Source organism: Oncorhynchus mykiss, chromosome 6, assembly GCF_057628025.1.
Source record: "Oncorhynchus mykiss isolate SJ-2025 chromosome 6, ASM5762802v1, whole genome shotgun sequence".
NCBI classification, from domain to species: domain Eukaryota; kingdom Metazoa; phylum Chordata; class Actinopteri; order Salmoniformes; family Salmonidae; genus Oncorhynchus; species Oncorhynchus mykiss.
Window position 1 is genome coordinate 43040657 of NC_143027.1, and position 12127 is coordinate 43052783.

General features: G+C 41.3%; 1 protein-coding gene across 3 annotated transcripts in view; it reads right to left on the reverse strand.

Moving 5' to 3' along the window:
- The window catches only part of kcnt1b (potassium sodium-activated channel subfamily T member 1b), an 81295-nt gene that overhangs the window by 27017 nt on the left and 42151 nt on the right, over nucleotides 1-12127 (reverse strand). For all 3 annotated transcript variants that reach the window (XM_021606568.3, XM_090237965.1, XM_090237966.1), the window contains 3 exons: nucleotides 10957-11106; nucleotides 10476-10711; nucleotides 628-844 (listed from right to left, as the gene is read on the reverse strand). In XM_021606568.3, coding sequence (XP_021462243.2) covers nucleotides 628-844; nucleotides 10476-10711; nucleotides 10957-11106 — 603 coding nt within the window. The remainder of the gene's footprint in view (nucleotides 1-627; nucleotides 845-10475; nucleotides 10712-10956; nucleotides 11107-12127) is intronic.

Consider the following 12127-nt stretch of genomic DNA (forward strand, 5'->3'; position numbering starts at 1 on the left):
GACAAGCACTGTGACATTGCCAGAAGCACAGCCAGACACATGCAATATGTTCTGAGTAGTAGCAGTCTCTTGCCGCAGGATGTCATGGCAGAGAGTGTTATTTATGTAACTGTGGTCTAAGGGCTCAATGTTATGCACTGAAAAACAGAAAGAAATGAAGAAAGGCATAGAGAGACACAAAAAGAGAGAGAGAAAAAAATTAAGAAAACGAACGAACGAAAGAAGGAATCCAGTAGTCTAGCCTACTCTATCACACAGATAGATTGAGACAGGACAAGTTACTCAGATCCTATGATTTATGATTTGAGAAGGAGCCATATCAGGTGGAGAAGTATGCTACCTTTCATTCATCAGACACATCCATCACCCACACGCCACCTCAGTACCTTAAGACATCACCACATAGGTTACTTGTCATTACCTACACATTCCAACTCAATCCTTTCAATCTCACACCTATTACCTTTGTGACATAAAGTCAAATGAGCGTAATCCACAGTCACCCGCTTTAACCCCCATCCATCCCACACACAGTAGGAATTTACTGCAATCCACCAATTTATTCCCGACCCGCCAAAATAACTCCTACACCCCTCCCAATCCTCTCCTCCGTGATCGGACACTCACTCTGACACCGACGAGCCCTCCTCATCTGAGTGGTTGGTCTCGTCCTCTGATTGGTCGCTGAGCAGGTCGCAGGGCAAAATGGAGGAGGAGTCAGCTATCTCCAGGACGGGGGCAATGCTGGGCCGTCTGCTCCCAGCCCCGTTCTCTGTAGGCAGGGTCAGTTTGCTGCAGTCCTCTGGGGGGTCCGCCGGGTTCTGGAGGTCCATGGCGACCGTCCCTGGAAAAGGTGGTAGAACGGACGGTGAGACAATTATATGTATGGGGTGGTGCTGAGGTGTAAAAAGCCCTAGTGTTAGATAGATGGAATTCATTGTCAATGACATTGTCCATTTATTGAAAACTGTTTGAAAAAAAACTTTGGTGATACTTCCTATTAAAACACTATACATAGAGCATTTTAAGCACATGATGTTGTCTAGTGATGATACTCATGATTCTTTTTTTTATTGAAATGAACCCGCACAGCAGCCACGTGTCATTACTTTTGGTTGAATTAGAAATCTTTGTCTTTTGTCTTTATCCAAAGCGGCACAATCATCCATCAAACTCATATTTCCTCTACATTTCATTTTAGTTTTAGTGGACTTTACAGACTACTCAACAATATCTGGGTCGTTCCACGTTCCACGAAATGGATGCCTTTTTTTTACCCCCTTTTTCGTGGTATCCAATTGTTAGTCGTTACTATCTTGTCTCATCGCTACAACTCAAATTAAATCAAAATCAAACTCCAGTACAGGCTCGGGAGAGACGAAGGTCGAGAGCCATGCGTCCTCCGAAACACAACCCAACCAAGCCACACTGCTTCTTAACACAGAGCACATCCAACCTGGAAGCCAGCTGCACCAATGTGTCGGAGGAAACACCATACGCCTGGTCAGCGTGCACTGCACCCGGCCCGCCACAGGAGTCGCTAGTGCGCAATGAGACAGGATATCCCTACCGGCCAAGCCCTCCCTAACCCGGATGACGCTAGGCCAATTCGCCCCATGGACCTCCCAGTCACGGCCGGCTGCGACAGAGCCTGGGTTCGAACCCAGAGTCTCTGCACAGCCTTAGACCACCGCACCACCCGGGAGGCCCTGAAATGGATGCCTTTTGCGTCCCTTTGATATTTTATGTAGAAATTATGCACCAATATTGAATTTCCATTTTTAAAAGCATGTTATATTAAAATGAAGTGCACTTTAATATAGACCTCATTCAATAAGAATTCAGTCAATCAGATGGTTTATATAATTAAAGGCTTGCTAAAGTGCAAAATTAAGCATTTTCAACCCACTTAATCCCAAAAATGTGTCCAAGTTTCACCATCTATGTAAAGGCCTAGTTATTCTGCTGCTTTGACAGTCATTTCAGAATATTATTGTTTATATTCAGATTAGTGATGCATTTACGTCTGTCCTTCATTTTAAAGTATAAACCAATTTACACCTTTAAAATAATGTACCATTCCACCAAGATAAATTATTCACAGCAGGTTACATAATTTGGGTCTTCTGAACAGCATGGTGGAACAGGAAGTCAGTCTTCTCTCTTTTTTTGGTCTATTTATAATTGTTCATTCTAGCAAAACTTAAATTTGATTATATTTTCATTATATGTGGAACATACAGTATGTACAGTTGAAGTCAGAAGTTTACATACACTTAGGTTGGAGTCATTAAAACTGGTTTTTCAACCACTCCCCACATTTCTTGTTAACAAAATATAGTTTTGGCTAGTCAGTTAGGACATCTACTTTGTGCATGACATAAGTAATTTTTCCTACAACTGTTTACAGACAGATTATTTAACTTATAATTCACTGTATCACAATTCCAGTGGGTCAGAAGTTACATACACTAAGTTGACTGTGCCTTTAAACAGCCTGGGAAATTCCAGAAAATTATGTCATGGCTTTAGAAGTTTCTGATAGGCTAATTAACATAATTTGAGTCAATTGGAGGTGTACCTGTGGATGTATTTCAAGGCCTACCTTCAAACTCAGTGCCTCTTTGCTTGACATCATGGGAAAATCTAAAGAAATCAGCCAAGAAAAAAGATGTAGACCTCCACAAGTTTGGTTCATCATTGGGAGCAATTTCCAAACGCTTGAAGGTACCACATTCATCTGTACAAACAATAGTAAGCAAGTATAAACACCATGGGACCACGCAGCCGTCATACCACTCAGGAAGGAGACACATTCTGTCTCCGAGAGATGAACGTACGGTGCAAAAAGTGTAAATCAATCCCAGAACAACAGCAAAGGACCTTGTGAAGATGATGAGGGAAACAGGTACAAAAGTATCTACAGTGCCTTGCGAAAGTATTCGGCCCCCTTGAACTTTGCGACCTTTTGCCACATTTCAGGCTTCAAACATAAAGATATAAAACTGTATTTTTTTGTGAAGAATCAACAACAAGTGGGACACAATCATGAATTGGAACGACATTTATTGGATATTTCAAACTTTTTTAACAAATCAAAAACTGAAAAATTGGGCGTGCAAAATTATTCAGACCCTTTACTTTCAGTGCAGCAAACTCTCTCCAGAAGTTCAGTGAGGATCTCTGAATGATCCAATGTTGACCTAAATGACTATTGAAGATAAATACAATCCACCTGTGTGTAATCAAGTCTCCGTATAAATGCACCTGCACTGTGATAGTCTCAGAGGTCCGTTAAAAGCGCAGAGAGCATCATGAAGAACAAGGACCACACCAGGCAGGTCCGAGATACTGTTGTGAAGAAGTTTAAAGCCGGATTTGGATACAAAAAGATTTCCCAAGCTTTAAACATCCCAAGAAGCACTGTGCAAGCGATAATATTGAAATGGAAGGAGTATCAGACCACTGCAAATCTACCAAGACCTGGCCGTCCCTCTAAACTTTCAGCTCATACAAGGAGAAGACTGATTAGAGATGCAGCCAAGAGGCCCATGATCACTCTGGATGAACTGCAGAGATCTACAGCTGAGGTGGGAGACTCTGTCCATAGGACAACAATCAGTCGTATATTGCACAAATCTGGCCTTTATGGAAGAGTGGCAAGAAGAAAGCCATTTCTTAAAGATATCCATAAAAAGTGTTGTTTAAAGTTTGCCACAAGCCACCTGGGCCACAAGCCACCGGAGCCACACCAAACATGTGGAAGAAGGTGCTCTGGTCAGATGAAACCAAAATTGAACTTTTTGGCAACAATTCAAAACGTTATGTTTGGCGTAAAAGCAACATAGCGCATCACCCTGAACACACCATCCCCACTGTTAAACATGGTGGTGGCAGCATCATGGTTTGGGCCTGCTTTTCTTCAGCAGGGACAGGGAAGATGGTTAAAATTGATGGGAAGATGGATGGAGCCAAATACAGGACCATTCTGGAAGAAAACCTGATGGAGTCTGCAAAAGACCTGAGACTGGGACGGAGATTTGTCTTCCAACAAGACAATGATCCAAAACATAAAGCAAAATCTACAATGGAATGGTTCAATAATAAACATATCCAGGTGTTAGAATGGCCAAGTCAAAGTCTAGACCTGAATCCAATCGAGAATCTGTGGAAAGAACTGAAAACTGCTGTTCACAAATGCTCTCCATCCAACCTCACTGAGCTCGAGCTGTTTTGCAAGGAGGAATGGGAAAAAATGTCAGTCTCTCGATGTGCAAAACTGATAGAGACATACCCCAAGCGACTTACAGCTGTAATCGCAGCAAAAGGTGGCGCTACAAAGTATTAACTTAAAGGGGCTGAATAATTTTGCACGCCCAATTTTTCAGTTTTTGATTTGTTAAAAAAGTTTGAAATATCCAATAAATGTTGTTCCACTTCATGATTGTGTCCCACTTGTTGTTGATTCTTCACAAAAAAATACAGTTTTATATGTTTATGTTTGAAGCCTGAAATGTGGCAAAAGGTCGCAAAGTTCAAGGGGGCCGAATACTTTCGCAAGGCACTGTATATCCACAGTAAAATGAGTCCTATATCAAGATAACCTGAAAGGCCGCTCAAAAAGGAAGAAGCCACTGCTCCAAAACCCCCATAAAAAAAGCCAGACTACGGTTTGCAACTGCACATGGCGACAAAGATTGTACTTTTGGGAGAAAAACAAAAATATAACTGTTAGGCCATAATGACCATTGTTATATTTGCAGGAAAAATGGGGAGGCTTGCAAGCCGAAGAACACCATCCCAACCGTGAAGCACGGAGGTGGCAGAATCATGTTGTGGGGGTGCTTTGCTGCAGGAGGGACCGGGGCGGAAAATTATGTGGATATATTGAAGCAACATCAGCTTGGTCGCAAATGTGTCTTCCAAATGGACAATGACCCAAGCATACTTCCAAAGTTGTGGCAAAATGGCTTAAAGACAACAAAGTCATGGTAATTGGAGTGGCCATCACAAAGCCCTGACTTCAATCCTGTAGAACATTTGTGGGCAGAACTGAAAAAGTGTGTGCGAGCAAGGAGGCCTACAAACCTGACTCCGTTACACCAGCTCTGTCAGGAGGAATGGTCCAAAATTCACCAAACTAATTGTGGGAAGCTTGTAGAAGGCTACCCAAAACATTTGACCAAAGTTAATCAATTTAAAGACAATGCTACCAAATACTAATTGAGTGTATGTAAACTTCTGACCGACTGGGAATGTGATGAAAGAAATAAAAGCTGAAATAAATCATTCCCTCTACTATTATTTTGACATGTCACATTCTTAAAATAAAGTGGTGATCCTAACTGACCTAAGAAAGGGAATTTTTACTAGGATTAAATGTCAGCAATTTTGAAAAACTAGGGTTTAAATGTATTTGGCTAAGGTGTATGTAAACATCCACTTCAACTGTATAATTTTTTATTTCATTAACACAATCCCATGCTTTTCACCACATGAGTAGTAATGTCCGATTTTACCTAAAACTTCAACTCTGTTTTGTCAACTCTGTCAGAGGCCCAATGGCAACTTTATCGGTGTGATATTATGTGAGTTTATTTGTACAAGGGATGCTTAAACAATGAGAAAATGTTGGATTTATCTCAAACCTGCTTTTAATAGTGAGGAAGTTACATAAGTGTCCGTAACAGGGTTGACAGACATTGTAGTACAAATGCAGATAAACAGCTCTTAGTTCATAGGATGTTTTATGCCTGAGATGGGAAACAGTGTTTTTATGTAGACTAAACCATCTTTGATGGACTAGACTATCTTTGATGGTTGTACAGTTATCTCAAATAAAACTGTGAAGGACCTTACTCTGCGTTACTCTGGACCCTGATCTCTCTTTTGACCAACATATTAAGAATATTTCAAGGACAGCTTATTTCCATCTTCGTAACAATGTAAAAATAAGTTACTTTTTGTCCAAAAAGAACAATCTGGCCTTAAATGGTAATGTACTCTTATCTCCACCCGGCACAGCCAGAAGAGGTCTGGCCACCCATCAGAGCCTGGTTCCTCTCTAGGTTTCTTCCTAGGTTCCTGCATTTCTAGCGAGTTTTTCCTAGCCCTCGTGCTTCTAGATCTGTATTGCTTGCTGTTTGGCGTTTCTGTATAGCACTTTGTGACATCTGCTGATGTAAGAAGGGCTTTATAAATCAATTTGATTGATTGATTGATCTTCCATGCAATTGAATGTTGAAAGGAGATACATTTTAAAGTTCATTTCTTAAAAGTTTGCATGTCCAAAAGGCACCCATTTCATGGAACGACCCATCTAACACTGTACCATCTACCCTCCTTCTATAGAATTATAAAGTATCTGTCACAGCTGTGCTATACACAACCTTGACAAAAACAGTTGAATACAAAATGGCTTCAATGCCATCACTGAATGGATGGATGCCCTTGAGTTCACTGTCAGCATGGTAAATGACAAGTTCTTGAGCCATCCGTTCAGAGCAGATGTGTCCACCTTTGGCATCTCATTTGTGAAAGGCTACAAATGCAGGCCAAACTTTATCTCGTTATAGTGGGGAGTAGCTTCATCACCTGACTTTAGGGTTTTAAAGGCACTATGCTGAAAGTAAAGGAACCCTACAACACATGCAAAACCACATAGATGTGCTTATGTCAAAAGTATATATATGGACTGCATTACTGTATGAAAAGTCATCCATTCGTATCACACACACAACATTTTGACAGGACAGTTCATGATTATTTGGAAAACAGAACTAAAACGATGCAAAACGTGCAAAAACCTGTCAAGAAAACACTGATTAACAGCAAATACATTTTTACAGAACATATCAAGCTTTAACAATCACACAAAAAACTGACCCTACATAATAGATAGCACAATGATATGGTAGCAACATGCGCAAACTTACCATAAAAATTGGCCTGATCAACTTTAACAAGTGAGAATAGGAAAAAAAAAAAAAAGTCAGCCCAGAAAAGGAAAAAAGCCAATAGAGTCAGAAAGGAACACATGCGTGCCATGTAAGAGAGCACAACCACACAACAACCACCACAAACAATCACCAGCATGTCTATTCCAGCATATGGGTCATTCCACCAATTTGAAGCCTTTTGAGAAGTGTAATGTTTGATTTCACACAATTTTAACATTCTGTCATAAAGAGCACATGTTCAACTTCATAAAAAACCTTTTTTTCCATCTCAAGAGGTTGAATAAATCAATTTAAAAAATACTATAGTAAGTGTCTATTAAGTTCCAAATAAGGTAACAAGGTTGAACGTAACAGGGTTGATGATTTCTCCTTAAATCATCCATAAATCCCCTTGTGATGGGGGAATGGAAGCTTGTTGTGTGCAACAAAGAGTGGCAAGCTTCACAATAAAAAATGTAAAAATTGGTATAACATTTCTAGCCTGTCTATCTATGGGTAACAGGGTTGACGTGTTATGCTCGACCCGCTCAGTTTTCCACCACAAAACACCAGTAAATGGCTAAAAAGAGTAGAACCAGCTCACCTGCTTGTACTCTATGATTTGACTATTAGATGTTCAATGTTTCTTTAGAAATAAATATTTAAAAATTAATAGTTTCACCATCTTAAAAGAGAATTCAGTTCAAGTTACAGGGATGGAGGGGACATGTCAAAATGCTGAATATTGGCACCTTAGCAAGCCTTTATTCATATAAAAACCTTGGATTAAATTTACTTTGTGCATCTTATCTTTTGTGTCCAACAATCCTTGGTTCCTGTCTGTGTCTGGTCAAGAGAAGAGGGGGAGGGCCCCTCCGAAGGAACATCTGGCAGAACGGCCAGAATACATGTGACCAGATTCTGGAAACTAGACGAATATGACAAGTAACCACTACACAGGAGAGCCGTTTGAGCGTAATTATTATTTTTTTTTAATCAAAATGCGTTTTTTTTGCCAGAAATGCCTTCTCGAACATGTGAACTTTCATGTGCCTTAATAACAAACTTGTATGCCATCTGTAAATACGAATACATTTCATATTTTTCGTATGTTAAATTACGAGCCTTGTTGGTTAAGCCACAGAAAAAGATAGCAATCTTCCCACTAGTCATGATTGGCTGAGATAATGAATAGGCTGGACATGCCAAGAGAGGACTTTGGATTGGTCTGCCATATTGAAGGCGTGCGTCTGTCTATTTGAGCTCGTCAGTCTGTGTTGGTAATCCTGTCAAACGCGGATTTACATTTTTTTTATTGTGTAGTGGAGCTGCATAAGTTTTGAAATCAGTGGAATTAGAGTATGATAACTAAAGAGATGGTGAAAACACCCATCTCCGGATTACATCTTCAAACTAAGGGCAACCCATGGTATGGCATTCCTGACAGGAAGATGCGTCCATGATGCATGTTGATGTATGCTGGTAAGATAGCTAGCTACATATTCAATAATTACACATTTCTAATTTTGACAGAAAGTGGTTTCATTTCAAGCTAAAGTGTACTGTTAGCTAGCTAGCTAACACTAGCTGGCTGGCTCCCTAGCTGACGCTATTATTTGTTTCCCAGAGCTGTTTGCTTTTCTAGTTAGAGCCTAATGTTAGCTAGCTAACATTGGACCTGGTTGGTTAGCTCCCAGCACTGTGGCATTGTTGCCATTTTGTTCATTGTTGTTTAACTAGCTAACATTATCTGGCTGGCTCGTTAGCTAACGTTACGTGGTGTGTGTGTGATCTTAAACATTGTTTACCTAGTTAGGTTCATTGTTTACCTAGCTAGCTAGCTATATGTCTTAAGCTAAAGTGTACTGTTAGCTAGCTAGCTAATGTTAGCTGGCTGGCTCCCTAGCTGACGTTACTATTCATTCCCCAGAGCTGTTTGCTTTCTTGTTAGGGTCTAATGTTAGGCATTGTTGGCACTTTGTTCATTGTTGTTTAACTAGCTAACGTTAGCTGGCTGGGTCGTTAGCTAACGTTACATGACGTGTGTAAAATCCTCGTTGAATATGGCCGGTGTCAGTAAACATCTGCAAAAAAGCGTAATGAAATTGATGCCAACAGAGCTGGTTAGGCTGTTTTCATGTTATCCAGAGGTAAACAAATCATCGGCCAGAGCATCACGTGTGCTCTCCGAGATGGGTGGGGATAAAGCTAAGAGGGTGTGAACGATGCTGAATGGGTATACGTAGACAAAGAGGAGCTCTTCACTAGATACCAAAACATTCAAAGGCAATTTTCTCAAAAGTGAGTTTACAAGTTCATCAACTTTCAAATAATTACTTTCCCATTGATCCTCAAATACAGTGTATGATATACCATTTTGTAGCTCTGAGTCTCTACTTTTATCAAATGTAAAAAACACCATTTCACATTTTACTATATAAGACCGAATCCAGGTGGTGAGTCACATATGTTCTTTAAGTTAAGATAGATGGACCCAGTCACATGTGTTAACCGATCAAATTAATTATGTAGGTGTCACGCCCTGATCTTTTTCACATGTTTTTGTGCTCATCTCCACCCCCCTCCAGGTATCGCCCATCTTCCCCATTATCCTCTGTGTATTTATACCTGTGTTCTCTGTTTGTCTGTTGCAAGTTCGTCTAGCTTACCAGCGTTTGTCCTGTCAGCTCCTGTTTTTTTCCCAGCCTCTCTTTTTCCTCGCCTTCCTGGTTTTGATCGTCACCTGTCCCGTCTCTGTACCCACCTGCCTGACCACTCTGCCTGCCCCTGACCCTGCCTGCCGACCTGTACCCTTGCCCCAACTCTGGATTATTGACCCCTGCCTACCTTGACCTGTCTCTTGCCTGCCCCATGGACTATTAAACCATTGTTTATTCTACATGTCTGCATCTGGGCCTTACCTTGATTCATGATAATAGGTTTAGATAGCAGTATATAAGGGTTTATGTAAGGAATGCCCTTTAGAGCTCACTTCAGACTGGTACTTATGCATCTAAGTTTGACTGTGACCTCTTCAGCTCGCTGACAATAAAGAGTGATTAATTTAATACTGTCTTTGAGTGTCATATATAAGAATTTCCATAACATGGTCTATATTAAAGGGCACTTCATTTAATATGACAGGCTTTAAAAATACATATATTGGTGCACAACATCTACTTCAAATATCAAATGGATGCAAAAGGCACTCATTTCGTGGAATGACCCATACAGCAGGTGCACTGTGAAATCTTTGACCCGGCAAAAGATGTAGCTAAACTCATACACAGCAGTGAAGAGTGAAGAAATAAAAACAAAACTCAGTCATCCCTCTCCTTCACCCTCGCCATATCTTCCCCAATCTCTTCTGCCTTCCTCCAATAATAGAACCCCCCATTCCCCTCTACATGAGACTTTCTATCACCCCCACTTCCTCCCCACTAACCCCTTTATCAGACTCACCCATCCCTCTTCTCTAACCAACATAGAAGATATAGACCCTGCTCTCTCACTCTCCTCCCTCTCCCCGTTTCTCACCCATGCTGGCGATGATGCTGTGTACAGGCAGCCTGGAGGGGGCGTCATACAGCCCGGTCACCGGCAGGCCCTTCTTGTCTTTCTCCTCCTGTTTGAAGATGAACGAGGAGTTCTCTTCCTTGGTGATGTTGATGTAGTAGCAGGTGTCTGGGGCGGACATGATGTGGCGAGGACCTGGGTTAAGCAGGATGCTCTTGTTGTCTTCCCTCTTCACCCCGATCAGACACACACCATATCTGAGGGGAGATGGACTAGATACTTTATTGTCTGTTTGGTTAGAACAGAAATTATCCTTCTGGCTTTTTTCCAACACCCCCAGAGAAATGAAGAGTAGGCTCAGTCATCTGATATGTTGCAGTTTAATCCAGTGGTGTACAACTCTGGACCTCGAGGGCGCCTGCAGGCTATCCTGGTTTGTCTTTCATACAGAGACTGATACATTCCTGGGTTACCAGGATAATCAGTAAGCCTGTCTACTCACTTTTTGTGTGCGTGGAAGGAGGCGTAGGTGAAACTCTTCCCGTCGTACTCCCCGAAGAACTTGCTGTCGCACAGGCGGATGTGGTAGACCTCGTTCCCAGAGCAACGCCCATACGTCCTCTGCCACTGCTCTGGCGACAGCTGGCCCTCCCTGTAGTCAAGGACAGAAGAAGTCGAGGAAACTCATTGTGGCCTTATGTCCCAACGGGGACAAAGATGATTGAGCAATTCATTGACTCTCTCTGTAATAGCAAGCAGTACCTGAGAAGAGAGACTCAGTGGTCTTATACCAGACAACACATTGACCTGAGATGCTAAGACAATGTTAGACAGTGATGAACTACTAGCTATTATGAAGATAATCTGATACACTTTTCACAGTACAGTCTCCGCCTGAACCGTAATGTGCTGGCTCAGATATTTTATTTTCACATTGTCCTTTCCAGCACAGTTCCAGCAACTATGGTGTATGGATGTGTAAATTGGCCAGCACAGTACAGCTCAGAACGGCATTGTTCGCCTCAGTAGTGTGAAAAATATATGGTTCTTCTTCTTAATGTATGAAAAATGGCAGACTGAACCCTTTCAGACTGAATGCTTTTAGGGGTATTGATATACACTCTGGTTTGGCTCAGTTACCTCCACTCCCATAGTACTCCTTTAGCTTGATTTGCAACTCAGCACTTTCCCTTGAATAATTGCTCCATCTGGCCAAACAAATTGTTTCTGACCTTTTATGAGCTTGTACTCATCCATACCCTCCTATTGTTCTTCTCTCTCTCGCTCGCTTCTCTCTCCCTTTCACATTTTCACTTTTAATCAATCTGATGACTTCAGAGAAACTTTTCCATAAAAACCTGTCACATAAAAATAAAATAGCCTATCCAAGTTTCCATAAAGAGGATTATAATAGCTTTTCTGCTAAGTTAAACTGTGGATATTATAACGGTGTTGAAGTTTTTATCACCTCGGCTTGGTGTAGATGGAAGCACACTGAGATTTATGAGTGTGGCAGCACAAGGTAAACTCTATGGCAGTGCGGTAGCTTTCAGGAAGGAGACCATAATAGGGTAAGGCCTTTGGACAGTGCCACATTTGTTTGTTGTTGTTGTGGCTTCCTGGCACTTGTTTAGAAAGAAGGAAACCTCAATGTATAGGTTACAGTTTCACAC